Source organism: Diceros bicornis, chromosome 13 (assembly GCF_020826845.1).
Source record: "Diceros bicornis minor isolate mBicDic1 chromosome 13, mDicBic1.mat.cur, whole genome shotgun sequence".
In the NCBI taxonomy this organism is placed as follows: domain Eukaryota; kingdom Metazoa; phylum Chordata; class Mammalia; order Perissodactyla; family Rhinocerotidae; genus Diceros; species Diceros bicornis.
Genome location: NC_080752.1, coordinates 15,796,980 through 15,824,099, shown reverse-complemented (window position 1 = coordinate 15,824,099; position 27,120 = coordinate 15,796,980). Strand labels below are relative to the sequence as shown.

Sequence of the window (27,120 nt, the reverse complement as noted above, 5' to 3'; positions counted from 1 at the left end):
AGGACCTAAGACCCCAGGCCCCTGGAATAGTGCCTGGGGCCCTGATGCCTGCATGTCCACCTCCCTTCCCTTGCTTGTGCCCGCATGATAACCACAGCCTTATCACAGTGTCGCTCCAAGCATCCTCTCTCGTGCACACAGACCTCAGCGGGTAACCCAGCACTTCCTAAAACATCATCTCCCACCATCTCATGCTGGCCCTGCCAGTGAGGGGCTCACTTACCCATCTGAGAGATGAGGGATGCAGGGCTCCGGGAGGTTCAGAGCCTGCCCAGCTGGAAGGTGGCAGAGCCGACTCAGAGCTGGGCCTCACACCAGTCTCACGGGGCCTGTGTGAGGGTGTGCATGCGGCCTGGGAGGACCCCAGCCCCTGTGTGCAGAGCTGGCGGGTCTGCAGAGCTAACGGGTCTGCAGCCAGAGTCCACCTCTGGGCCCACAGCCTGTGTCTTTGCTCTTCGTGCAAATGTTTAGGGAACTCTGCTGACGAGGAGACCTGGGTGGCCATCAAGCCTAGCCTGTCTACACAGATAGACAGGTGAGGGAGCAGAGGCCTAAGAGGGCAACTGACCCCTCCAGGGTAGGTTAGAGGCCACGAAACAACAGAGGTCAGAGCTGGAGGCTCTCTGGTCCAAACCCTTTATTTATTTATTTATTTTTTGTGAGGAGGACTAGCCCTGAGCTAACATCTGATGCCAATCCTCCCCTTTTTTCTTGAGGAAGATTGGCCCTGAGCTAACATCCGTGGCCATCTTCCTCTACTTTATATGGGATGCCGCCACAGCATGGCTTGACAAGCGGTGTGTCGGTGCGTGCCCGGGATCCGAACTGGCGAACCCCGGGCCGCCGCAGCGGAGCGCGTGCACTTAGCCGCTTGTGCCACCGGGCCGGCCCCCGAAACCCTTTATTTTATAGCTGGGAAAACCAAGACCCAAAAAAGATGGGGGGCAGGTGGCAGAAAATAGCAGGGAGATCATGTGTTGGGTCCAGGCAGAATGTTCTACACGTCTTCCCCCCACCCCCAGTACCACACACCCTCCCCCAGTGTCATCCTGGAAACAAGGAAGCTGAGGCTCAGAGAGATTAAGTCATCGGCCGTCACACAGCTGCTTAGTGGCAGAGCTGGGATGCAAACCCGGGTCTGTCTGACTCCAAGTCCAGTGCTCATTGCTGGAAAAGCAGGTGTGTCAGCCACCCTGGAGAGGTGGATCTGAGCAGAGGGGATGGGGAGGAAGGAGGTAAGAAAGAAGAGCCCTGTCCCCAACCTGACCCCGACCGCTGTCCCCACCCTCCCCTCCCAGGCCTCACTGTCACAGGCTGCATTGGGGACATGAAGGGAGGAGGCGTGCTAACAAGCCCCCTCCTCCATTACCTCCCTCCCCACACGCCAGCCCTTGGAGCCCTTGGCACCCGCCCAGGCCCCGAGAGGCGCCATCTGTGCACCAGTACCCCAGTTATGTCCCGGCTGCGCCAATGGCACCAGGCCTCTCTGCACCCCTCCCCCCAGGCCCGGGCAGCGTCCCTCCAGGCCTCTTGGGGTCACCTACCCTGACTTGGCCCTTCCTCCTGCCCTCCTCACTGCATTTCCTGGATCCAGCCCCAAAGCAACAGGCCTCTGGCCCCAACTTGGTGTGTGAACAGAGCTCCAGGGCAGGTCAGTTCAGGCCCAGAATGAGCCCCCAGGGTTATCTCAGGCTGTCATCTCCCCAGAAGGTCCTCGTGACGCCCAGCCCCCACTCGCGCCCGCCCCACGTAAACACCGCAGGTGGCTCCACGTGGCCTGGGTGCTTTCCCAGCACCCGCAGCTCGGAGGCCCCGCGGGTCAGCCCCATGCAGGCTGGGGCCCTGTTTTCCAGAGGGGACCCAGTCCTGTCCCCAGCTCCCCTCTGGCACCAGAGAACCTGGGATTCTCTCCATGGGCAAGTGGCAGAACAGACTGGAGAGAACTAGCCTGAGCTCTAACCCTGGCCCTCCACCTGCTCCCAGTGGTCCGAGGAACACCACAGAGCCTCTCTGGGCCTCAGTTTCCTCAAACACCTACCTCAGGAGAGAGAGATGGGGGATCAACTGAGGTGACGGATGTATAGACCTGACACGCGGTCTGCACAGCAGTTATGAGTCCCTCCTTTCCCCGTCCTATGACTGCTGGCTGAATGCTGACCAAGTCCTGCCGTGTCCCAGGCACCCAGTGTGGGGTTGGAGTCCTGACTGCCACCGACTCCCCGAATAAGCCACTGTCCTGCTCTGGCCTCAGTTTCCCCATTGGCAAGATGAAGGGTGATAATCTCTCTTGGCCCCTTCACTGGACCATTAAGGTTGCGGACGAGAGGACTAGCAGAGTGTCATGGGCACACTCTCACTCGCTGTGAGATCTTCCTCATCTGCAAAGTAGGGATGCTTCTCAGGGCGTGGCCGAGACTGAAGGAGATGGTGGGTGGCGAGTGCTTAGTGCCTGCATGGAGGGAGCGCTCAGGAGATGAGCAGCTGATCGTGAGCACGGATCTGGAGGCTTCCTGAGCAGCAGTCTCTGTCCTCCCAGCACGGCCAGGAGTGTCCTTGTTTGTTAGTAACAAGGCTTCGGATCCTGTGCGGTGACTCCAGGCCTGGGGCCGGGCTGCTGCTTGGGACAGCCACACGGTTTCCTGAGGGCTCACGAGGGAGCTGGGCCGGAGGAATGTTCTACACACGTCAGGCCCTGGAAAAACAAACACGGAGATGGGCCTTGTGCCCTCTTTCCAGGCGAGTGCGCTTGCACACACGGAGCTCTGTTTGTTTGCTTTTTGACAAAAGCGTGTGGATTTGTATCAGCATCCCTGAGGGACAGGGCCTGGGGCAGGGCAGGGCCCACGAGAGAGAGAAAGAGTGTGTGTGCATGTGTGCGCGCGCGCGCCCGTGGGCATGCATGTGTTGGGGTTAGGGTGAGGCCCATGAGGGGTTGTGTGTGCATGTGTGCGTGCATGCATGCGTGTCTGTGTCTGTCCATGTGTTGGGGTAGGGGTCAGGCCCATGAGAGCAGGGCTGTGTCTGTGTTTCTGTGTGTATGGGTGTCTGTGTGCGTGTCTCTTTGTATGTGTCTGTGTCTCTCTGTGTCTGTGTGTGTCTGTGTGTCTCTGTGTGGTGGGGTGGGGGCAGGGCTGAGGTGTGCCTTCCACCCTCCCACCCCCTACCTTCCTTTCAGCGGGGCAAGCCTCTCACCGCTGTCTCTCTTTTTGCTCTCCTCCGTTTCTTTAACCTGGCAACTCTGCGGCAGCACCAAGGTACGGTCATCTCTTTCTGCTTCACCCACCCCACAAGGTCCCTGGGTCTGCGGTCCACCGGCCTTGGTCCCACAGGGGCAGAGCAGCCTTGAGGTCGGGGCGGGGGCGGGGGGCAGTTCCACGTGGGCTTGTCTGATGGGGGCATAGCAGTTCCTGGTGCTTAACCTGAGAGGCGTCACCTCTTCCAGACGTCCTCCTGTCTGTCCCCTGCAGTCACTGGAAGCTAGATGGCCCTGAGAAATTGGAACCCAAGATGTGTTGTGAGGGGGAAGCCTTAGGGGTCTCAAGCGCGGCAGCGGCCTGAGGCCCCAAGCAGGGTCTTGTGGAAGCCCTATCCCGGGGCTCAGAGTTCAGCTAGAGCCCTGGGTGCTCTGCCCCGGGTCAGTCCCTGGGACCCGAGATAAATCAGAAGGGACCTTCCCCTGCGGAAAACTCACCAGCTGGTGGAGGACACTGAGCAAACTCAGCCGTGCAGGGTAGACAGTGCTGCCAGTGGGAAGCTCAGGGGGTGGAGGTGGGAAGAAGATTCTAGCAGCGCGTGGAGAGGCAGGTGGGTATGCAGGGGCTGGGGCAGGAGGAGGGGGAGAACTTAAGCAGGGCCCAAGTCACAAAGGGCCTTCAGTGCCAGGAGATGGGCTGTGTCTGAGGGTACCAGGGAGACATGGAGGGGTTTTAGAAGGTGAGAGCATGGCCAGATCTGTGAGAAAGCCCTCTGGCTGTGAGTGTGAGGGGAGATAGGAGCGCAGAGAGCAGGGTGGGGCCCGGGCAGGAACCAGGGGAGGCAGTGGGCCTGGATTTGTTCTAGGTTGGCAATCAGAGCCCCAAGGGGAAGGGACACAAAGGGTACAGACCCCTAGCCTCCCCAGGCCTGTGTCTGAGATCCAGTTCCCTTCCGGTCTCCTGCGATTGTCGGGATGAGCACCTGGGTTTCTCGTGACCCAGAGAGCAGTCTGGGGACTTGGGACCCAGTGCAAGGTGTGGTCAGTCGCTCACAGCCTGGGGCCCTGCTGTACGCCAGCTTGGCCCCACATTTGTGGCCCCGCCTCATGCTGTCGCCCTCTCTTCCCCTTTCCTCCACCTCCTCTTTTCCAAGGCAGCCACCTCACTTTCCTCCTTGTCCACTCACTGCTTCTCTGCAGCTGCGGGCTACAAGGGGTGCGCTTTCCTCTGAGCTAGTGTCAGAGCTGGAAGAATCCTTGGAGCTCAGTTGGCTCCATTTTGCAGAGGAGAAAAGTGAGATCCAGAGAGGGGAGACTTGCCTGAGGTCCCAGCATGAGGGTAGAATAGAGACACAACCCCTCCTTCACTACCGGGCCAGGCACCTTCCCCACGCTGGCGGGCGGAGCTGCCTGAGTCAGACCCCTCCCGGCTTGGGGGGACATAGAGGGAGGGACAGGGACAGAGAGGCAGCCTGCCCCTCATCCAGTCCTCCCCACTGTGGGTCACGCAGTGGGACCTTGGGCCTGGCAGGTGGCCCCTCGCTCACCCCACCTCTGCCCCCTGATGTTACAGAAGCCGTATGCCTGTCAGATCCCTGGCTGCTCCAAGCGCTACACGGACCCCAGCTCCCTCCGCAAGCACGTGAAGGCCCATTCAGCCAAAGAGCAGCAGGTGCGTAAGAAGGTAAGTTGGCCTCCGTTCCAGGCACACTTCTGCAGACGCCCTTCGGGCCTCCCACCACTCGTCCAGCTTCAAGCCAGGTCCCCACATACCCGAGGATGCCGCTGTCCATCATCCACCGTCTGCCCCCAGCCAGTCGGACATTTATCCACCCACGCACTGTCCACCAGCTCCTCTCTTCTCCATCTGCCCTCTTGCCACAGCTCGTTTAGTAAACATCTGATGTCAGGCTCTCTGTAGGCACCGAGGAGGCAAAAAACGAAAACCATGGTCCGCCTTCAGTGGGGACCTGGCAAGTGTAAGACAGACATAAAGAGATAATTTGTTATAATATAGTAAAGACTGCAATAGAGGTATGTAAAGAATAGTCAGGGGCACAGAGAAGGGGCCTTAGGCTGTCAGGGTGGGAACAGGAGGGTCCATGGAAGAAATGACGCCGGGGGCAGTAGGCGCAGTGCTGTGTGCTCTGGAGCCGGCCTGCCGGCATCACCGCTGCTAGTCCTGTGGCCTTGGCCGGAAGGAGCATCAGGGTCAGACTTTGGGGGCAGGATTGATGGTGGTCCCTTTCACCCGAACAGAGAATCTAAGAAAGAAACAGATTTGCAGAAGAAAGCAGTGAGTTCTGTTTTGGACAAGGAGTGTGTGAGCCACGAGGGACCCAGCGCAGCAGGAGGGACGGGGCTGCGACTTGGGGCAGAGCCCACCCAGTTGGGTTTAACCCACGTCTCCAGAGGACCACTGGGGGCACTTTAGTGCCAGGGAGGGTGTGGGAGTGAAGAGAAACACCAGGGGCCAATCTGGGGACATCAGCATGACAGAGGAGGACAGATGAAGAAGACCCCATTAATTTTTCAGCAGGATTAGGGAGCACCTACTGTTTTCCAAGTACTGTTCTAAGAACTGTGGATACAGCCGTGCATAAAGCAGAGAAAGGCCTAGCGGCTAGAGCAATCAGATGCTTTAGTCCCTGGGATGCGGTACACAGAGATAAGGTGCTGGGAGCAAGCAGGCCTCAGGGGGAAGGACAATGGGGAGGGGACAGTCAGGCTCAGACTTGAGTCTGCACCCTGCAGGCAGCAGGAGGGCAGAGAAGGGACACGGTCACAGCGTGCTTAAGAGCTCCTGGTGAAAGCACCCCCCCCCCCATGTTGCCCCTGAGAGGGGAGAGGCGAGCCTTCACCCAGGCTGAGCTGGTGCTGCACAGACTGGATCTTGTTTAGTCTCCCTGTCACCATAGGAAACCGGCACTGTTTTTTCCCATTTTAGAGATGTGGAAACTGAGACTCAGAGCATTAACAGATCTGCCCAGATTTGTGCAGCGGCGGAGGGACAGAGCCAAGATCCCATCACAGACCTGTCTGTTTCCAGGGCCTGAGCTCTCTCCACTGCTCTCAGGTTGAGGGGCCTGAGCAGAGGCAGGGAATGGCCCAGGCTGCACGCCAGGGAGGCTTCTGTCCCGAGAGGACTGGTGCCCGCGGACCAGAATCCTGCCCTGGTTTTCCCAGGCCCTGTGCTTGGCTCGCGCTGAGCCCCAGGGACCCAGGGCCTCAGATCTGCAAACTTCCCAACAATAAGCATCCACTAAGAGCCATTGGGGATGATGTATCTTTCTGGGTAAAGCGACCCTTGTATTATGACAGCTCCTTGGCAGCACTGTTGCGTTTCAGAGCGAATTAGAAATGCTTTTCTTCCCTAATTCTCCTCTCCTGCTGCTCCTAATCCGATCGACATTGCAGTCTGCAAGGACATGCCCTGGTCCTCTTTTGCCAGAAGCTTAATTTACATGGAAAACAGCTGCTGGGTCAGGGAACCCAGAGCCCATCGGGAGGCTGGGCATGCCTTCCCCAAGCCTGGGTGCTGGCCCTTCTGGCCTGGGAGTATGGAAAGACCCTCGGGGCTGACTCTCAGCTGTTATGTGACATGGGACAGGTATCTTGCCTTCTCTGGGTCTGTTTGGTCCAGTTAAAATGAGGGTTTGAACAAGTCAACCTTCAGGGCTCGGTAGCCAAGCTTTGGGATTTCCCCCAGAGAAGGGGCTCTTCCCAGCCAGGTGCATACCCCCTCACGGCCTGATGCCCCAAGGCCCCAACCAGCCCCTCCCTAGCCCCATCTGCAGAGGGGAAGGCCTTCTGAGGCGTCAAGCTCAAGTCTGTCTTGGGGACAGCCGAGGGTTGCTGGCCAAAGCTATGTTGAGTGGCTGTGCTTATCCAGCCCGGGCTTGCTCTCAGCCAACGACTTCAGGCCCCTCCATCCAGCGGGCCCACTGAGGCGTGCCCCTGTGGAGCCACAGCCCCTCGTACCACACGTCACACCACGCGAGCGTGTTCATACCCCTCACGTCGCTACTCCTCACAGCAGCCTGGGGTGAGGCAGGGGAGGGGAGGCCAGAGAGGTGAGTGAGTTGTTGAGTGTCACACGTCGTCACACACAGAGGGAGTAAGAAGAGGTGGAGTGAGATTTGAACCCAAGTCTTCCTTCTTAGGCCTGGCCTGTCTCCACTGCACCTTGTGCCGGGAAGGAAGAGAGATGGGGAGGTGGGGGGAGAAGGGAAAGACGCTTACTCCCAGCGCCTCAGTTCCTCTCTGTGGCATCCACGAGGATGTGCCTCACACACCTCCAGCCCCACGGGAGGCCACAGCTGCTGCCCTCTGACCACCATCTCAACCTCTGTGCTGAGGCCATGCCTCCCACAGGCTGCACCCAGCCAGTGACTGAGCACAGGAGGCCCCACAAGGACACTGAGGCAGACCCCTTCCCAGGAGACGTAGGACCCCACTGACATCCAGCAGACTCTGGCTCCCTGAAGACTCCCAGCTTCCCTGGACTCCCAGTCTAGGAAGCTTCCACCAGCCTCCCCGCTCCCTCCTTCCCTCAGAATCAGACTTTGAACTCGGTCTGACGGCTCCTTCCCTAATTTCTCCCACACAGGCACTGCCCCTATTAAGATCCGTGCAGGTTCAGTCTCCTCTTAGCATCTTCTTGCTCAGACCTGAACTAACACAATCTTCACAATGTACATAATTAGCCCCATTTTACAGATGAGGAAACTGAGGCGCAGTGAGGTGAAGGGTCTTGCCCTGGGGCACTGTCCTTCCTGTGCTGTCTCCTAAAGGGAGGGTCGCCAGTGGGCACATGGTCTGTCACTAACACCCTCTCTCCCTCTGCTTGCTTCCCAGCTGCACACGGTCCCTGATACTGAGGCCGATGTCCTGACGGAGTGTCTGGCCCTGCAGCAGCTCCATGCGTCCACACAGCTGGCTGCCAGTGACGGGAAGGCTGGCCACGCCCTGGGCCAGGAGCTGCTCCCAGGTATGCACGCGGGGAGGCAGGGCCAGGCGCACAGCCCTACAGGAAGACAGCGATGCATGTGGGCCGCCAGGGCCATGTGGGCACGACTTGCTGGGGGCACCCGCTCCCCTGGGCTCCATCGCCTCTGCAGCTTATGTAACTAGGCAGATGTCCCTTCACTCTCTTGTGGGTCCCCATCGCCCATGGGATGAAGCCCAGGCTGCTCTCAGCAGGACCTGGGCCCTCCTGGTGGCCTCCTGCCCCGGGCTTGGTAATGAGGCAGTGCCCGGAACAGCCTCTGCTCCCTCTTGCTTCTGAGCCGCTGTCCCTCCCTGCCGGCCTCCTCTCCGCTCGCCTTCGCCAAGGCAGCGCCTGCACTTCCGCCGGGACCCGCCTCAGGGTTCAGGCCTGGGCCTCAACTTGAAGTCCCGTGGACTCGCCACCAGGATGCCCCACCAGGACTCCTGCTTCAGAAGAGCAAGCTGAGGCTCTGAGGGGGTGGGCAGCTTGGCCATAATCGCTTCCAGCTCATCACTAAACTCTGGGGCCCACAGAGGGGTCCCCTCAACCCCCTGGGACCCTGCGGCCCATCCAGCTGGACACTCAGAGCCCCTGGTCCAGCCGAGGCAGACTGTCTGTCCCTCACGCAGCTGCAGGCCACTGGGCAGGTCTCAGCCTGGCAGACGTTCCTGGCTGCCCGGAGAAGGCGGCGTGACCTGTGGACTCCAGTGGACGGTGCTCGTGCTCTCTCTCCTCCCCTGAAGAAGCCACGGTGTCAGAGCCGAAAGCTCTTCCCACCCTCTAGGATTTCTTAAATTTCTCCAACCATTTTTTACATTTTTTATTTTCTAAATTTTTATTCTTTCCCCTCAGCTTTGAAGTAGCAGCAGATTTAAAACTCTGTCAAAGCCTTTACCAAGCAGCCCGGGGAAGAGAAGGTTGTCACCCTTTCCCGTGGGTCCCCCTCCACAGGAGTCTGTGAGGACCCCCAGGAAGAAGGGGCGTGGAGGGGGCCCACACCCTTCTCCTCCAGCCAGGGGGCCCCTGCCATGGGCTGCTTCTCGCAGGGTCAGCGTTGCTAAAACAGCAGGGGGAAAAGAGACCATAGGGATGACTCAGCCCAGCGGTGAAGATTTGCATCTCAAGTGCTGGCTCCCGTGGCTGGTAATGACCCCTTGGAGCTCTGTGTTGAGAAGGCTTCTGAGGCTCCCTGACGCAGCAGGAAAGAGGGCTGTGGCTGATGAGCGATGGCCGCCTGGGGCAGAGGTCCTGCAGCCCGGTCGTTTTTATCCTGGGAGGACTCAGGCCTGGGCGGGAGAAGGACTTACCCCAGGTCATCCAGAGAAGTCAGCTGCGGACCCCGGTTGGAAGCCCGTTCTCCCAGATCCCGGCCCAGGGCTTATCCTGGGAGAGGGTCCGGGGCGGCAACACCACCTGTGGAGCACCTGCTTGGACTGGTCGCTTCAGAAACATCATCTCACTCGGTCCTCAGCCACCCCATGGCGGGGCTGTTGAGCCCATGCTCCAGACGAGAAACCCAGTCACTGAGGCAGCAGCACGGATCGGGGCACGAATACCACGCCCGCCAGCCCTGCTCCGTGACCGTGACCGTGAGTGAGTGGTATCTTCCTGCTGTGAGAACCAGGGCGGTGGTGGACGTGATCGCTGACATAAACCCTGCGTGACCAATGATTTTATCTAGTTGTTGTTATTGTCGTTCATGGCGAGTGAGAAGAGCGTTTACTCACCCATCTCGTGATGATGCAGCAGCCAGCACGTGTTGAGTAGGTGCCGGGAGCCTCTCCAGGGACTGTAGGTAGATGCGTTAGCTACGTGACCCTCACAACAGCCAAATCAAGTACAAGCTGCTAAGTTCCTTCTTTCCAGACGAGGAGACTGAGGCCTGGAGAGGTTCAGTAACTTTCCCCGAGGTCTCACAGCCAGTAAATGGCAGAGGCTGGATGGGACCCAGGCCATCTGGCTGCAGGCCATGCCCTTAACCAAATAGCCGCCTCCCTGCTGCTCATGACGCCTGCGCCATACTGAGCACCTACTGTGTGCCGGGCCTGTGCTGGCTCCTGTCCTCTGGCTGCTCCCAGCACAGCGGGGAGGGAAGGGCCCGCCACGCAAATCCAGGGGTCCTGGGTCCCCCGGGTTCTTCTGCGGGACACACGGCACGTGGAACAGATGTTGGGGCCGGAGGGTAAGTGCTCACGGCTGATTGATGACGCTGATTTACAGCCTGAAGCGGTGCGTCAGGGGACAGGCCAGCAGGCCCCGCGGCGTCCCCACTCCTGCTGCCCCTCACGGTCCGGGCGTTCCCTCATCCCATCCGGTGTCTGCTCACACGTTCAACATGCCTAGTTCACGCCCCCCGTCGCCTACCGTGTATTCATCTTCGGGGGCTCTACAGGAAGGGACCTGGACCAGGGCAGGGCGAAGGCAGGGTAAAGGGGAGAGATTCAAGGAGTGTCAGGATAGAACAGTCCAGAAGAGAGGGTGGGTGCGAGGGAGGAGCTGGTGAGGATCACGCTGAATTTTCATCGTCTGACTGTAGGAAGTTCCCAAGAGCTCGTCTCTCGTCATAGGAGGCCCTTGGGAGCTGATCTGACAGGCAGGCCCCTGTAGCCAAGCCAGGGTAACGTGGCGGGCAGTGAGGACGGGAGAAGCATGAGGTCAGCATGGCTGAGGAAGAGGGGCCAGGATTTATCAGGATTTTAGGCCTTCCTAGCTGTCAGGCCCCCAAATTGGTTCAAGATGGCAGGTGGGGAGGTGCTAGGGAGGGTGGTGAGTGGAGCAGGCCGTGAGCAGCTCCGAGCCAGGCTCCATCCACAGAACCCCTCCAGGTGCCTTCCTGACCCGGCGGGGAGGGATGTGTGGCTAAGGGAGGGTGTGGACGGGTGGACAGGCGGGGCTGCCCTGGGAGCAGAGGTCTCCGAGACAGGGAGGGGTGAGGACTGGGGTCTCACAGCCAGCCACAGGGAAGCCCCACCCAGAGGCCCCTAGCCGGTCCTCCAGGCCACAGCCTGAGCTGCGGCCCCAGGCTCTTTCCTGGGCCTGGCTTTAAGTGGACTTCCTCTTGGTATCACTCCAGAGAAAGACCTGATTAGCTGCCCACTTCGTGACTTTTGACTAATCATTGAAGTTCTTAAGACTTAGTTTCTTTATCTTAAAATGGGATCGGATCGTATGATCTCCCTTATTGACAGTTGTTGAGACAGTTAACTAGATAGTGTAGAGAAAGAGCTTGACACAAGTACATTCTTAATTAACAGTGACTGTTGTTAATGATATGCATTTATTGTAAGAGTAGAATTTCACTTAATGTAACCCATCCATAGGATGTCTGCTGCTCTAACTCCAGACCAGGGGTTGCAAACTGTTTGGTCTCATAGGAACAGTATTTTGTTTTTTCTGTTTTTTAAGAGTTTCAATGTAAGGCCTTTAAGGGGCACATTCTCTCTGCTTTGCCACAGTCCCCACTGCTCCCTGTTGTTAACCCCTGTGGTTTCACTTATTTTGCTCCCTGCTGTGCCACCTAAGTCATTGAGCTTGCTATCCCTGCCACAGCCCTGCTCAATTCCTTATCATAGCTCCCTGAAGTGCAGGCCTGGGCCAGAGGGGCCAGCCTGGGATAGGCTAGCCTTGGAACCCCAACTACCTGAGAAAGTAGAAGTTCCTCCTTTATCCCATCCTTGAAAAGAGCATGTTGTGTTCTCAGATGGTTCTCATGAGGTGATACACAGCACTGGGTCTGGATCCATGATGACCAGAGTGATTTTCCTAATGTAACAGCTGGCCCAGGGTGAGCTCTGACCAATCAGAGTGGACACTGCAGCAGTGCAGCTCTGGGCATGGCCCCCAGGGCCAGAGTCCTCCCACGGCATCAACTTGATGAACTGATTTCTGGGAAAATGGTGTCAATTTCTATTAAAATTCACATAAACATGGCCAGATTAAAGAGGGGTACAAAATTGGCCCTGTTTTTTCAGGTAGAATAGGGAATGTCAAAAACTTGCCACCCTTGCTGTGTCCCTTTCAGGCTCCAGTCCCAGTGTAGGGGTTCATTCTCTCCTCTAATTGGGGTTCCTTGGTGAAGGCATTTGGGAAGCACTGGCCTCAGTAACTGCTCTCAGACCCTCATTGGGCCCCTGGGGCAACATCTGACTCTGACGTAGTGTCCCCCATTTGATTCGTTACCCCACCTGTCCTCTTAACAACGTAAGACCCTTGAGAGTAAAAGATTATAAAAGGTGGTATCACCCTGCAAGTGTCTTCTAGAGATTTAGAATCCGAGACTAGAGCATGGTTGACTCCTCTCCTCAGTGGGGAGCCTTGTGCAGTGTACAGCCTGTACGACCATCTGTGGCATCCGTTCTCAGTGGTCTCCCAGGCCAGCCTGCCATCCAGCTAGTGCAGTCATCCTCTCTTCGGAACGCCTCACAGTGGACCTCAAGGCTCTGCTCTCTCTCCCTCTCTCTCTCCCTCTCTCCCTCTCTCTCCCTCCCTCTCCCTCCCTCTCCCTCTCTCTCTCTCTCTCTCTCTCTCTCTCTCTGTCACACACACACACACACACACACGCATGCACACGCGCGCGCGCGCGCACACACACACACACACACACACACACACACACACACAGCCCGACCGACCACCCCATGCCTCTGACAGTCAGGGCAGGCCATGGCCAGACAGAGTGGGGCCAACATCTCCCTTGTTGGGGCCCCTAACCTTCTATTAATACGAGCTTGTTGTCTCTGTCTCTCCATGAGCAGGCTCACAGCCCCTGGGCTGCCCACAGCCATCCCTAGTGAGTGGCCGAAGCCCAGTGTGTTTGTTTGCTTCCCTGTAGGCATGTATCCTGGCTCCGTCACCTCCCATAATGGGCTCGCATCAGGCCTCCTGCCCCCGACGCATGATGTTCCTTCCAGGCACCACCCACTGGACGCCACCACCAGTTCCCACCACCACCTGTCCCCTCTGCCCACGGCCGAGAACACCAGGGATCGGTACGTACAGCAGCGGTCCTCCTCTGGGGGCGGCACGCGGGCACCCGCATGGGAGACAGGTGAGGGCAGGCGTCCCGCACACTAAACAGTTGTTACCGATAATGAAAATAGTCAACACTTATGCAGCACTTACTGTGTACTGCACCCTGCACTAAATACTCTCTGTGACGATTTTGTTGGTGCCTCAGAGTAACCCTACCAAGTAGATGTGTTGGCACCCAGGTTTCTTGACGTCCACTTCGTGCACCCTCTCCTCCCTGGGGGGGCGGCCGCGGGAGATGCGGTGCCCCCACCTGACCCCTGCATTCTGGGCTGCCACACCCAGGCCCCTTCGAGAGCCTCCCTCTGGCTTCTCCTTGGCTCGCACGTGTGTCTGGTGAGCAGAACGCCCTCTGCCCACTCCAGAGATGCTGGCCTGGGCCTCGCCTCCATTTCTGGCCACCGCAGCTGTGGCCCTTGCCTGGAGCCAGGGCTGTCCAGGAGCCCTGCCTCCAGGGTCACGGCAGGGAGGGCGGCCTCTTCCTGCATTCGGTGTGGTTCTCATCGTGACCACTTCATTGGCTGGCTGGACAGTCAGTGTGCTAAGTGCTGGCCCCTAATGCTGCTGAAATCTGTTCTCCTTGCAAGTGAGCAGAGGGCGGCCTCACAGCCCCACCGCCTGCCTTCCCTGCCACTTCTGCTTATCGCCAGCAGCGACTTCATCACACTTGTCCCCCAAGGCCTGGCCCCAGTGCCTTCCTCCTCCCCTGCCCTTCCTCCCCGAGGCTGCAACCTTGGCCTGGGCCAGCCTGCACCTGGGGCCAGCCTGGCTTCATCACCAAATTTGTTGTCCATGCTCCTAACTAGGCGCCTCCTCCCAGTCACTCATTCATTCATTCAATGTCCAGTTATGGAGCCCCTGGTGTGGGCAGGCCCTGGGCCCACTGCCAGGGCCACTGATGACCCCAGCCCTGGAGAAGCTCACCGTGAGGAGGTGGGGACAGACAGACCTGCAGGGATAGACCGCACCAGGCAAGTGCTCTGACAGAAGGAAGCAGAAGGAGCTGTGGAAGCCTAAAGAACCCAGTGTGGTGGAGGAGGATGTCAGGGAAGGCTTCCTGGAGGAGGTGATGCTAAGCTGGGCCTCCAAGGTTGAGTAGGAGTTGGCTGAGGGGAGAGGTTGGGAGGAAGGAACAGCAGGAGTGAAGGTAGGTATGGTGAGAGCTTGGCATGTTCTGGGAGATGTGAACCATCTTGTGAGGTGACAAGCTCAGAAGAGAGGTCGCCGGGGCCAGGTCACGAGGCCTGTGACAGGACTCTATCCAAAGGGTGTTGAGCAGTGATGTGGTCCAGTTTGGGGAAGAGAATGTGCCCAGCTTGCAGCGTGGAGCTGGATTGCCAGGGGCAGCATCGAATGTGGGTGCAGGATGGCAGCCGGCGCCAGGGCCGGAGGGTGGGGTGAGGAACACCCAGAAGGCATTAGTGACGTCAGATGGCAGGACTCGGGGAACTCTGGCTGGGTCAGGGAGGGGGGCGTCAGGGAGGAGCTGCCAGGTGGGCAGAAGTGTCGTTCACAGAGCAGGGGACGGCTGTGGGGGTGAGTGGGTGGAGAGCCACAAAGAGGCAGCCTCATGGGGTACAGAGGGGGACCCAGAAAACTGAGCCCTTCCCAAGCCTCAGTTTCTCCCTCTGTAAAATGGGCATTAAAACACCCTCCTCTAGGAAAGTGGTGAGGATTAGCTGACATTGCACACGTCACCAGGTACAGGTCCTGGGGTCACCAGCCCCCTGCCCCTCACCCACCCCCTGCTCAGGCCACCTGCTCACCCACCAGCCAGCCCAAAAACATCTCCAACCAAAGAAAAATAAACCACAGAGGCCTTTCCCTGCTCGGGCCTGTGCACTCTGCTCCGCCTCATTCATCACCTGCCTGCCGCCTGCCTAAGTGCCCGTCGAGAATTCCTGCAGCGAGCGGCAGAGTGATGACAAGACCGAGACGGGACCCCCAGCCCACTCGCGCCTGCGGGAGCCTGGCTCGAGCCGTCCCAACTGCCGAGGCGCCCAGGCTGCTCCGGGCCATGGGAGAGAAGGGCCTCACGCCTGACACTAGGCCCAGGCCCAGGCCCAGGCCCAGCGTGAACGGGGTTCTTTTTTCAGCCCCTGAGAAGAAGGAGGAAGGCCTTCAGCCTCCTCTTCCTGCCAAAGTCAACAGGGAAGGCCACTCTGGCTCCTCGGGGGTTTGCCAGGACGTTTAAATAGCTTGACAGAATTATCTGATTCACTCAAAAATATGCCAAGAGGGCCTGACTTCATGACCAAATGTATTTACCCTGGCTCAGAGAAGACGCCGAATAGGGTGGTTTTTTCCCCCAGCCCCGTGCAAGGTATGAAGCCCGCAGTCTGCCAGGCCAGTGAGGTTTTATATTAATTTTTATAGGTTCCAATTGAAGCAAAAATATTTGAGTTAGGACTCGTTTGCATGACTCGGAAGAGGAGCTGCAGATGATCCCTTCTCCTTTTAAAGAGTTCAGGTAGAGCAGCCTGACTCCGCCTGCGCGTCTGTTGCCGAGACGCGTGTTCTGTTTAATTTCACTGGCTGTGAAGGTGGCAAATGTGAATTTATGGCAGGTTTGAGACAGGAAAAACAAACTTTGAAAACGCGTGTTTTTTCCTCTTCAGATCTGGTTCTCCTTAATTCTGCAGCGCTGTTAATCTCTGGGTTTGTAGCTGAGCCATTCAGAAACCCACTTGTTAGCACTTATCAGCTGTTCGCTGTGTGCCAGGCCCAGGGCTGAGCGCATGATGGACAGGGCCGAGACCTGGCCCTCCTGCAGGAGCTCCCCCGAGGGGCTGACAGGAAATCGGAGAAGGGCTGGGGGGGGGCGGCCAGGGCAGGGTGGGCATGAGGCAGACGGGCACCATGCCCTGGGCCCGAGGGAGGAGGATCCACCGCCCTGGCCACGACTCGGCCCAGCCTCAGCCAGGAGAACTGGTTATGAGGACACAGCTTGTGCACAGCCCTCCACAGTTTATAGAGCACAGTGGTAGGCCCTGTCCCACTTGACGGCTCTGCAAAACAGGCCTACAAATATTAGTGATGATGATAATGATCATTAATTCATGGAGCCTCGATGAGGGCTCAGTTTGTTAAGTTAAGGCGGGGGACACGTGTACCTACAGCATGTTAGTTGCTGGGCTAGAGGCTGGGGGCCCGGCGCAGAGGCACCCCTTCTGCTGCCTTCAGCATGGAACAGTGTGTGTCGGGGGGTCCCAGACATGTGAATGATGACAGCACAGTAGAGGGGTGGTGACAGCAGAGAGGACTCGGCAGAGCTACAGACAGTCTCCGCAAGTGTCCTTTCCGTGTTTTAGGATAGTCCCGCTGCCCTCAGAGAGAGATGGGGATCTGTCCTGTTAACACCTCGTGTCTCAGGGGGTGGGCCAGGGTGGCATGCCTAGCCCGAGGGGGTCACCTGGAGCTGTGACGTTACACCTGCAGTATATTTTAATGTTGATGGTCCGACAAATCTGCAAATGCAGAGAAAACGGAGACTCTGGCTCTCGCTCTCCCTCTTCCTGCAGTGCACACACGTGCCCTGTAGGCCGAGAGCCTTCAGCGGGTCCCAAGGCCCCATGCCCAGCTGACCCAGCGCCATTTTGATTCCTGTGAGCAGACCCCAGGGCTTCGGAAGGCAGCGTGAGGAGGGAGCCGGGTCTAGAGTGATGTGCGGTCCAGTCAGGTGGCCCACGGGGCTCAGCCGGGTTCGGGGTGACCATACGGCTCTCAGCGGCTGCAGTCTTGTTTCAGAACACGAGCTTCCAGAGCGCACAGGCTAGGCCTCATCCCCTCAGTCTCTGTGTGAAGGGAGCGGGTGAGTCCTCCATCGAGGAGGTATGAAGTGGAGGAGAAATGGCTAGGAATGGAGGCGGAAGGTCCCTACAAGTACCCCTGCAGGGGAATAAGGGCCAATGTGGACATCAGACCTACTTGCTGATTTTCCTTCCCTCCGTCTTGATAATAATGATGATTCACAGAGTGCCTAAGAGTGTATCTGACACCATCCTCAGTGCTTTGTCTGCATCGCTTTATCTAGCTTTACCCTCACTATAACCCATGAGGTCAGTGCTGTGTGGCCAGGAGTAACTTGGACAACCTCTCTGAACCTTGGTTTTTCGATCTGCAAAAAGCACACAAGAACATCTCTCACAGGCCTGGGGCGAGGCAGAGGCTCGGTGAATGGTGACTGGTAGTGCCACGGGGTATCCTCTTGCTAAGGCTCTGCCAAGGCTTTCAGTGTGGGCTGCTCCTGGGCTCGTCCTGCAGGTGGCCAGAGTGGCGGGCACAGAGTTGGAGCATCAGGGTCCAGCGGGGCAGCTGGTAGTTAGCCCTGGTTGCCAGGTGGAGAACACAGCAACCCTGCGAGGAAACCGAGGCTCAGAGACACGAAGCGACTTGCTCACAGCCACGTGGCCAGTGAGAGCAGATGGGGTTTGAAACACAGTTCCGTCAGCTCCAAAGGTCGTGCTTGTAACCAGTGTTCCTGCTGGCCATTAGTCCTAAATACCAGATAGACGTTTCTCTTTACTAATTCCTTTGGACTCCAAAGCTTAGAGGATTTTAAAATTTAATTCCAGTTTGAACATAATCAGAAATAAAAGCATCCTCTTCTAACTTGACTGTCGTAAGTTAGAGCAGGTCAGCTAGTGAGCTCCCCGTTGCTAGAGGGGAGCAAGCAGCGAGCCAGGCCTCTGGCCCCCACGAGCCGCAGAGCCCGTCCTGCTGATGGCCGTCTCCGTTCTCTCCAGGTTGGGACGCAGCCTCCTCTCGCCCGTGGTCAGCCCCCCGAAGGGGCTCGGGCCACCACTGCTGCCGCCGTCCTCTCAGAGCCATTCTCCAGGGGGCCAGCCCTTCCCCACGCTCCCCAGCAAGCCGCCCTACCCGCCCTTCCAGAGCCCTCCACCCCCACCTCTGCCCAGCCCGCAAGGTGAGCTCTGGCGGGGGCCTCTCCTCCACACCCAGATTCCCCTCGGGGTGCCGAGAGGAGCGAGACGTGACCTGGGGAGGCAGCCGCTGAGGGCCACACTGGGAGAAGCCGGGAGTCGGGTGACCCCACGTGCCTCCCACCCACCGCCTAGTCAGGGGCGCTTCCTGGAGGAAATTCGTTCTGAGGGGTGAGGAAAAGTTTGTTCCCTCACCAAGGTGACAAGGTGTCGAAGGGCTCTCCCAGCAGCAGGAACATCATGGGAACAGCATTGGCAGTGGCCCGGTGGGAATGGTCTCCTGCTTGGAGGAGCTGTGAGTGGTTGGGTATCTCAGAGGGGAGGGGGTAGAGGGCCAACAGTCCCTTCCCTCGGCGCACTCTCATCAGCCACGATGACTCGAGTCGGCGCAGCCATGTGGGGCCACATCGCCCAACCCCCTCCCGTGCAGCTGGGAAGGGGCCCAGACCCCTGGTACCTGCTCTGCCCTGTGGCTCTCTCCTCTCATTCACACCCACCACATCTGCACAGGACAGTGTGGGGCACTGAGCAGCACAGCAGGGAGATCACCTCCCAGCTCTGGGCATTGTTCCTTTGTTAATGTGGCCCCTGCTGCCCGCCTCTGCAGGGTACCAGGGCAGTTTCCACTCCATCCAGAATTGCTTCCCCTATGGCGACTGCTACCGGACGGCCGAGCCAACAGCGGATGGGGACGGACTGGCTGGGGAGGCCCACGGTTTCAACCCCCTGCGGCCCAATGGCTACCACAGCCTCAGTGCACCTTTACCTGCCACAGGTGAGCCCCCCCTGCATGCCTCCCTTCCCCGAGTGCCCACCAGAGCCCAGCCCTGTGCCGCGTGCTCTCCACACCTTTTCCCGCAGCCGTGGGACAGAGGTAGGGTCATCCCCACTTTACAGAGGGGGAAATAAGGGCTCCGAGATGTCTCAGGACCCCAAAGAACTGGGATCTGCACACGCCTGACACCGAAGTCAGTGTTCCCTCCACGGCGTATACGTGTCTAGATGCTGGCAGGTTTCTGAAGACACAGAGGAGATGAGACCGGGAGCTCGCAGTCCGGCTGATGTTTCCCTTTAAATATTTGCTGAGCGCCTACTATGTACCGGGCGCAGTTGTAGACCTGGGGATGCAGCGGGGAAGAGACAAACACTGATCTCCATTGAACAGATGAGGAGACTGAGGCCCAGAGGGGCCACACTCCTAGGAAGGGACAGAGTCTGGAGGCTGTGCTTTTTCCTCACACTGCATCTGTGTCCCCACAGGGCCCTGGACCTTTCCCTGAGTAGTGCCCCTGGCTGGGGTGGAGAAGCCCGGGGGGTGGGTGGGCTGGGCACGGCCCACGGCAGAGTCAGGCTCAGACCAGCAGGGCCAGTCCTGGTGGGAGCAGAGCATCAGATGGGTGGGGCTGGACCCTCCTGGGTTCCCCAAGCCCAGCCGCACCCCAGGCCAGCCTCAGGCCCAGGTCCAGCTGGAAGCTACCAGGCCTGGGCAGGCTGGGCCCCAGACAGAGGGGAGCCTGAGACCCCATCCCAGAGGCCCCTTGGGCAACTCTGGGTGTGTGCAGCTGGGGGTGGAGGGATAAGGACATATGGACAAGCACGAGGCCACAGACGAGCACACGCAGAGCCGTGGGTCCACGTGTTCACATACGTGCTCCCGTGTCTGCGTATGTCTTCTTTCCTCACGTGTTGGTGGGGCACGTCTGTGTGTATGTGCATGTAGGGACGGCGTGGGTGGGGTCCAAGCAGTGTGAGCCCCTGTGAGTGTGTAAGGAGCTCACGGGGCATGCGCTCGTGTCCGCGCACGTGTGCTTGCATCGTGCTTGTGCTGATGTTCATACCCCGTCTGTGCACACGTTACGTTACCATCCCATGACCCCGTCTGTGTGCACACACACGTGTGTGCCTGGATGTGCATTAGCACCTTTGGGCTGTTTTAGATGAGTGTGCATGTGTGCCCGTGTGTTCAAGCACAGTGTAAGTACATCTGTGGGTGGACACTTCACATACATGCACCAGAGGCAGGTGTTCCCAATCACAGGCCGTGCAGGGACGGGTGGGTGTGTTCTGTGTTTGCACACACATGGATTGGTGTGTGGTTAGGCACCCACCGCCGTCCTCAGCACCGCTGGCTCCCCCACCCCGTCATCCTCCGGCCCCGGTCCAGACCAAGGAGGGATTTCTTGGTTTAGCAACAAGACCTGAAATAAATAACTCTGAGGGGGCAGCTTCCATGTCCCCACACGGGGATGGGGGTTCTTTTGGTCTCCTTTCTCCCCTCTATGTGGGTGGCAGCCCAGCCTCCGGTGGGACTGTGGGGCCTCAGGAAGAGTTCAGCCTGATCCCACTGCACAGATGGGAAGACTGAGGCCACACAAATTCATGACAGCAGCCCAGGGCAGGGACTGGATAGGATGACCTTTCCAGGCCCCTCCCATTTGAGGGCCTCTGAGCTGTGTCCCCACGCCGGAGACAGCATGTCCAGTGGAAGAGCCAGATGGACCAGGGTTCAAGTCCCAGCTCCCCCACTTACTAGCTGTATGACCTGGGCAGCTGTCTTGCCCTGTCTGAGCCCATCTTCTCAGCTATAAAATGGGACAGTGAGTCCCACCTCACGGGCTGGTTGTGAACACAAGTGAGATAAGATTTAAACAAGCCTGGTGAGTGCTGGTCCCCTTCCTTGGGCTTGTGTGTCTGGTGGGGCCAGAAACCTGAAAGGGTGGGGGTGGACTAGGCTCCTTCTGCCAGGAGGGGACCACCCCCCAAGGGCAAGAGCTGTGATACCCCCCCACCCTCCTTGCCCTCCCCACATTCTGCCCCACCATCCAGCACTGGGTGACGGGCCACCCCAAGCCAGCCCATGCCTGTCTGCCCAGCTGCCCTGGCCCCTTGGAAGTGCGAGGCCTGGGGCACCTCCTCCCGAACGCCTCCCCCACCAGCTCTCCATCTGGGAGAGCAGAGGGCTCAGAGCAGGCCCTGCTGGGGGGACGCTGTGAGGAGGGACCCTGGGCAGGAGGGGGGCCTGGGAGCTGGGAAAAGATGACGAGGTATAGTCCCCAAGTCCTCCAACCAGGACCCTGTCCCCCACAGCCACAGGCTACGAGGCCCTGGCCGAGGCCCCGTGCCCCACGCCGCTGCCACCACAGCCATCTGAAGACGTGGCGCCCAGTGGTCCTGAGGACTGTGGCTTCTTCCCCAACGGGGCCTTTGACCACTGCCTGAGCCACATCCCCTCCATCTACACGGACACCTGAAGGAAGGCCCTGCCTGCACCTGCCCACCGTCCACGCAGACGCCACCTCGCCCACGCGCCGTCTGTTCCCACCCCCCACGCACCCACCCCGAGCAGCTGGGCCGCAGTCCTCACCAGCCCAGGGTGCCGGGCCTGCGGCGGCCACCCCACGCTGGCCAGGAGCCCTCATCCGAGCCCGAGCCGGGGCTCAGAGGTGCCCGTCAGGATCCATGACCTGTGACCTTCCCTTGACTGTCTTCCTTTTCTCTCCCCAATGGTTTTGAAATCACAGACCTCGTGTATATAAAATGTACAGAACTTGTTTTCCATTCCCCTGCCAGTTTTATATTTTTGGTTTTACAAGAAAAACATTAAAAACTGGAAATGAGACTTGGGGGCCTGCTTCTGCTTTGTGATTCAGCCTGGAGGCCGAGACCGGGAGAAGGTGGAGAAGTGTGCGACAGAGAGCCGAGATCTGGGGCCAGGCTCAGCTGGGGCCCTGGCTTCCCCCAGCAGGGGTGGGGGCGTGTCACGTGGCCCCCACTATGCGCTGTGGGCCCGACAGACCCCAGCCCTGGTCCCAGGACCGCACCACAGGGCAGGCGGGCAGACCGGGGCTGGGACTGGGACCAGAACCCAGATCCGTGTGACCCGGACCTGTGGTCTCTGCTCTGACTCCTCAGCCAGTGGAGGAGCCGCTTCCCTTCTGTGCTGGCTCTGGGGGAGCAGGGCAGGCCTCCAGGGACAGAGCCTCTAGGAGGCGAGGGGCAGAGGCAGGGCCCTCAGGCAGGCGGGGAGCAGAGAGCATCCTTTGTACAGCATCCCACCCCACCCCGAGTGGCCCCGGAGGGAGAGGCCAGTGCCGAGGGCACCAAAGTTCCCGTGGGGCTGCCAGCCTTCCCTGCCCATCTGTCTCCCCAGCATCCAGCACCTGCAACAGCCCACCATCCAGGCCTGTGCAGGTGCCCTGGACAGTGTCCTGTGCCTCACCATGTCACCCTGAAGGTCACCTGGTAAAAAAAACCCTCAAGGAAAATTCCTGCCTCGTCACTGCTGAAGTGAAATGAAGAAGTGAGGCCGCGTTTACTGTGCACCTACTGTGTGCTGGGCCCTCCCCATACTCTTGAAACAGCCCTGTGGAGGGTCTTTCTATCCCCCTTGGGGTGAGGAGGAGCAGCCAGGAGTCAAATCCAGGTCTGAGGGACGCCTCTTTGCACCGCATGGCTGGGTTCGGTAGGCAAAGCAAGGTGGAAAGACCTAGTCAACCCTCTTCTTTATAGAGAGGGAAACTGATGCTCAGAGAGGCCACCCGGCCAAGTGGAGAGAGAACCAGGACCGGCACCCGCGCTGTGTGCCTGTTCCCTCCGCGTACCCTGGGGAGGCTTTGACCACGCTGCCTGGGGAGGGCTGCTCTGAACTGGGCCTGCGGGGCTTTCACGCGACTCAGCTCTCCACTACTCCTGTTCGCCCTAGGTGCGCGCTCCACCTGCCCTGCGCCCAGGTCCAGGGCCCACCTGTGGGGACTGTATCTGGGCTCTCTTCCCGCTGGCTCAGCCAACAAGGACCCCAGCACGGGAGAAAGGAGGAGAGGGAGGGTCCCCGGGCAATGTGGCCTCCACTGAAGGTCACACGGCCCGCCCTCCAGGTGGCGGCAGCGGCCTCCTGTCCTCCCCCTTCAGGCTGGGGGCCGTAGTGGCCCCCACTCTCAGGAAGGGCCGGGCGCCTCACTGTCCCTTGTTTACCTGACACTCTGCCCTCCCCCGTGTCCCTTCATCAAACCCTCCTCACCTCCCCCCACGGGAGAAGACCACCTGTGTCCTGCCAGAGCTCGCTGACAGTCCCCCAGGTTACAGATGCAGAGACTGAGGGACGTCAAGATGTCCACGGGGCCCAGCCGGCTGGTGGTAGAGCACGTGCTCCCACTCACTGCACCCCCATCACGGAAGACTCAGGGTGACCTGCTCCCCTCCTCCCCCAGCCCCGGCCTCCCAGGGCAGGCCAGTCCAAGACCCCGGCAGGAGGGGCTGCTGTCACTCAGCACATCGGCGCCTGGGATGAGGACCCAGGGCTCCTGACGCCCACCCAGCTCCCTCCAGTCCCATCGCCCACGGGTTTTATGGAACTAATTAAACAGCCGTGGTGAAATTCCTGTCACAGGAATGCTCAGGCATCAATCCTGCGTGTCATTGTGAGCACTTAATCCACTCCAGAGAAGCAGCATTAAGCTGTACAATGCGGACGTATTTCTATTAATAATGGAGAGGGCTGAGCCCTGAGCGGTAGAACACACAGGGCGCTAGCAGTTGGATCCCATTTAGTTTCAGAGGGACCGAGAGAGGGAGAAAAGGAGACAGGCAAAGAGAAACAAAGAGACAGAGAGAGAAAAGACAGACCAGTGAGCTGGGGACGAAGGCGGGGCTCAGTAAGTCACAGCTTTACCAGTCCTGCCCTGCTGGCGTCCTCTCTGAGTCTCTGCTTCTCCTCTTGGCACCCTCAGGGGACCCTCCCTCTCTGATGCCCTGACGCCAGCAGGGTCTCCTTCCTAGTCCAAGGTGAGGACAGAGGAGGGCAGGGCCCCTGGGGTAGGACCTGCTGAGAGACTGGACCCGAGCTCCCTTCCCAACCAGTGCTTTCTTCCTCCCTTAGTTAGAGAACCGCAGACCCTCCTGAGCAGGAGTCCATGCCATCCTGGGGTGCATGGTGATTACTGCCCACCCTCACACAAGGAGGGCTGTAGGGGGGGATGGTATTTCTCACCTGAGAGCGCTTGGGGGATGGGCCCAAGCTGAGCCCTGTGGGGTCCATAGGGCAGTGGAACTGAGTCTGTCCAGGGGCCCCCAAGGGGGACCCAGGGCGCAAAGACAGTGCCCAGGCCTGCCAGGTAACTGGGCTGCCCTTCCAGCCTAGCCACTCCAGACCACCCCGCAGCCCTAGCCTTTGTCTGTCCAGGCTGACTGAGATGGGCGCAGATGGCCCTGCCACTCTGTTTCTGTCTGCCTTCCGTCTCCCTGTCCCCTCTTCTCCATCTCTCCCTGTCCCTCTCTCCTCCATCTCTCTCTCTTTCTCCCCCTCGGTGCCCCCGCACTTCTCTCTGGCTCTTCACCCTCCGTTTCCCTCTCTCTCTGTCTCACCTTTCTCTGAGGATGCCCTTTTGTGTCCCCCGTCCCCCCCCCCCCCCGGGTCATTCGTCATTCCTTTTGTCTCTTTTTCCTCCATTCTCTTTCCCTTGCCCTCTTTACACGCCAGGTCCCCCTGCTCCCTCCCTGCTCCCTCCCGCCTCAGCCTCCGTGGCCGTGGCCGAGGCAGCGAGTGCCTTGCCCAGGGCAGCAGGCACTGCCTGTAGGGGCGGGGGGGGGGGGGCCGTGCTGGAACGGGGGTCCCAGAAGAGTGCTGCTGGGCGGCGCCTTTGGGGCAAGGGCTCTTTGTGTTTTCCCCAGTAATATTTTACCCACACTTATATATGTTTGGAGTGGGGCTAGTGGAGGGGTCTGGGGTCAGATCACCCTTCTGTCAGAAGTTGAATCTTCCAGCCCCTTGCTTCAACATTTGTTTTCCTCTGAGGTAAAAACCAGCCCCCAGCCAACTGTTACTTCAAACGTCTCTCACGTGGCGTCTCTGGCCACGATGTCCACGCAGACGCCCCGCGATGGAAGTGATGGGGAGGCCTCCTCTTCTGTGACAGCAAAGCCTCTGGATTCCTCTGCCTGCAACTCCCCACACCCCATTCAGGCCTGTGCCAGCTCCTGGGTCCGTCCATCCTGGTGCAGCTGGCAGGGAGGCCCTGAGCCGTGACACAGCCAAAGCGTCTCGGTTCATTTTGCTGAGTCTGAGGCAGCAGGGCGAGAGGAAGGCCGGGGTGCTGGACTCGGCGGGTGGGAGGGAGTGGAGGCGACAGTGGCCTGGCCCCGTGTCCTTCAGTGGTCTCTCTGGCTGTTGGCAGGTCCCTGGCTCTGAGCCACCACTGCAGCTGCCCTATTTCTGCCACCAGGACCGGAGCCCATGACATTGACCCCTCCTCAACTTGAACTCCACCTGCCAGGGGTCTCTCGGGTGAATGGGTATTGTAACCTCCCCTTCTGCCCTTCATGACCAGGCCCGGGGTCCCCTGGATGCTGGGCAGATACCCACATCTGCCCTCCAGGGACTCCCCCTGCCTCCCAATTCTCTGTTCCTGCTGGCCCTTGCGGTCCCCCGGACCCATACCGTCAGGTCTGAGGGGGCCCACCGAGGCCACCAGCTCACTCCCTCTCACTTCACAGACAGGAGCCCCAGGTCCAGAGAGACTCCATTTCTGCGACCCCTTCCAGCCTCACCCACACTCCCACTCCAGCCTAATAGGGGTGTGGGGGAGGGGGCGCTGAGGAAGGGGGTGATGGGGAGGGACACGCCAGATTTCTGCCTCAGGAGCCCCCTCCCACCCGCTGCTGTGGAGGGACGGATTGGGGACGCTCCCGCTACAGTGTTCGCCCCATGAGGCAGGTCCCGATCCGTCCTCCTCACTGCGGACGGCCCAGCTCCTGGGACAGCACCCGGCACACAGCAGGCGCTCAATACTTGCTTGTTAGATACCCCAATGGGGCAGGAGAGACGGGAGCAAGGAAACAAGGAGCTGTCTGCACAGAACCGCGCGCACAGTCGGGCCACAGCAAGATGTGTCAGTTCGGCTGCCCGTCCCCAGAGGGGGATGTGACCGTCCAAAGTTACCGAGCAGGTCAGTGACGGGCCGCGGAGAGCCAGGCCTCCTGGGCCAGCCTGCGCGCAGTCCCCCACGTCCCATCAGTGCACCAAGAAAACTACTGCATCCCGTGCTTCACGGCCCCTACAGAACTCTCGCGACGGCGTCACCGCCCTGGGCGAGGTCAGCGCGATTCCCCGCCTCGCCGCGGGAAGGGCTGACGCCCCGAGAAGTGAGAGAGGTGACGGCTGCAGAGGCCACCAGGAGTCAGGGCGAAGCTGGAATCCAGCGCGGGTCTGCGGCATCCGTGCCACCTCGCTGACCTGTGTGACACGGCCCAGCCTCGGGTCCTGGGGGCGGCTTGAGGGGTCTGGCGCACACCTCTCCGCCGTCCGGAGGGGACCGTTACGCTTTTACGAGTCCTGATTTATATACTCGCCTGGGCCCTCAGCACTGCCAGGGATTTATAGGTTTCTAAGTGATCGTGTCTCTGGGGGGAAATGCAAAGGGAACATGAGCCGGGAAGGAACTGCCAGCCCCCGTCAGCCCTGCGGGGCCAGCGCTCTTCAGCGGATTCCCAGGGTCCTGGGCCTGCGGTGCAATAAGACCCCGCAGAAGGGCCAGAAGGGCCGTGGGGAGGCCAGCGAGGAAGCGGGCCTCCAGGCAGCGCCGTGCCGGGCTTTGCCCAAAGGCAGTGTGACCTGTCTGTGCAGGAGGGTGGGGGCTGCCTGAGCTCCCACAGCGCCAGTGAGCACGGGCCTGGGGTTGGACTTGGGTCTGCTGGGCGATTTTTAGGGCAGAGCAAAGGACTAGAGCAGCCAGGCTTCAACATAATTTGGAGGGGGTGGGAGTGCAGAGAGGATGGAAACAGGCTTCGCCTCAAGTTGAAAATGCTGAAGCTGGAGGATGGGCCCATTCTAATATTCTCTGGGGTTCCTTATATTAGTCTCTGTACTTTTGTGTGTGTTTGAAATTTTCCGGAAAAGAACTGGCCTCGTCCCGATGTGGCCAGGCTGGGACTTCCTGGCCTGCCTGGCAGCCTTGGTGGGCGCAGGAGGCAAACTC

The 27,120-nt window shown here is 59.4% G+C and overlaps 1 protein-coding gene across 3 annotated transcripts in view; it reads left to right on the top strand.

Annotated features, from left to right (window-relative positions):
• Positions 1-21,421, top strand: part of GLIS1 (GLIS family zinc finger 1) — a 215,470-nt gene extending 194,049 nt beyond the window's left edge. For 2 of the 3 annotated variants that reach the window (XM_058551985.1, XM_058551986.1), the window contains 6 exons: positions 4,767-4,877; positions 8,051-8,183; positions 13,015-13,171; positions 17,957-18,135; positions 18,759-18,926; positions 21,245-21,421. In XM_058551985.1, coding sequence (XP_058407968.1) covers positions 4,767-4,877; positions 8,051-8,183; positions 13,015-13,171; positions 17,957-18,135; positions 18,759-18,926; positions 21,245-21,402 — 906 coding nt within the window. In that variant the 3' untranslated portion in view covers positions 21,403-21,421. The remainder of the gene's footprint in view (positions 1-4,766; positions 4,878-8,050; positions 8,184-13,014; positions 13,172-17,956; positions 18,136-18,758; positions 18,927-21,244) is intronic. The other variant, XM_058551987.1, reaches the window with a different exon arrangement.
• The last annotated feature ends 5,699 nt before the right edge of the window (positions 21,422-27,120 follow it).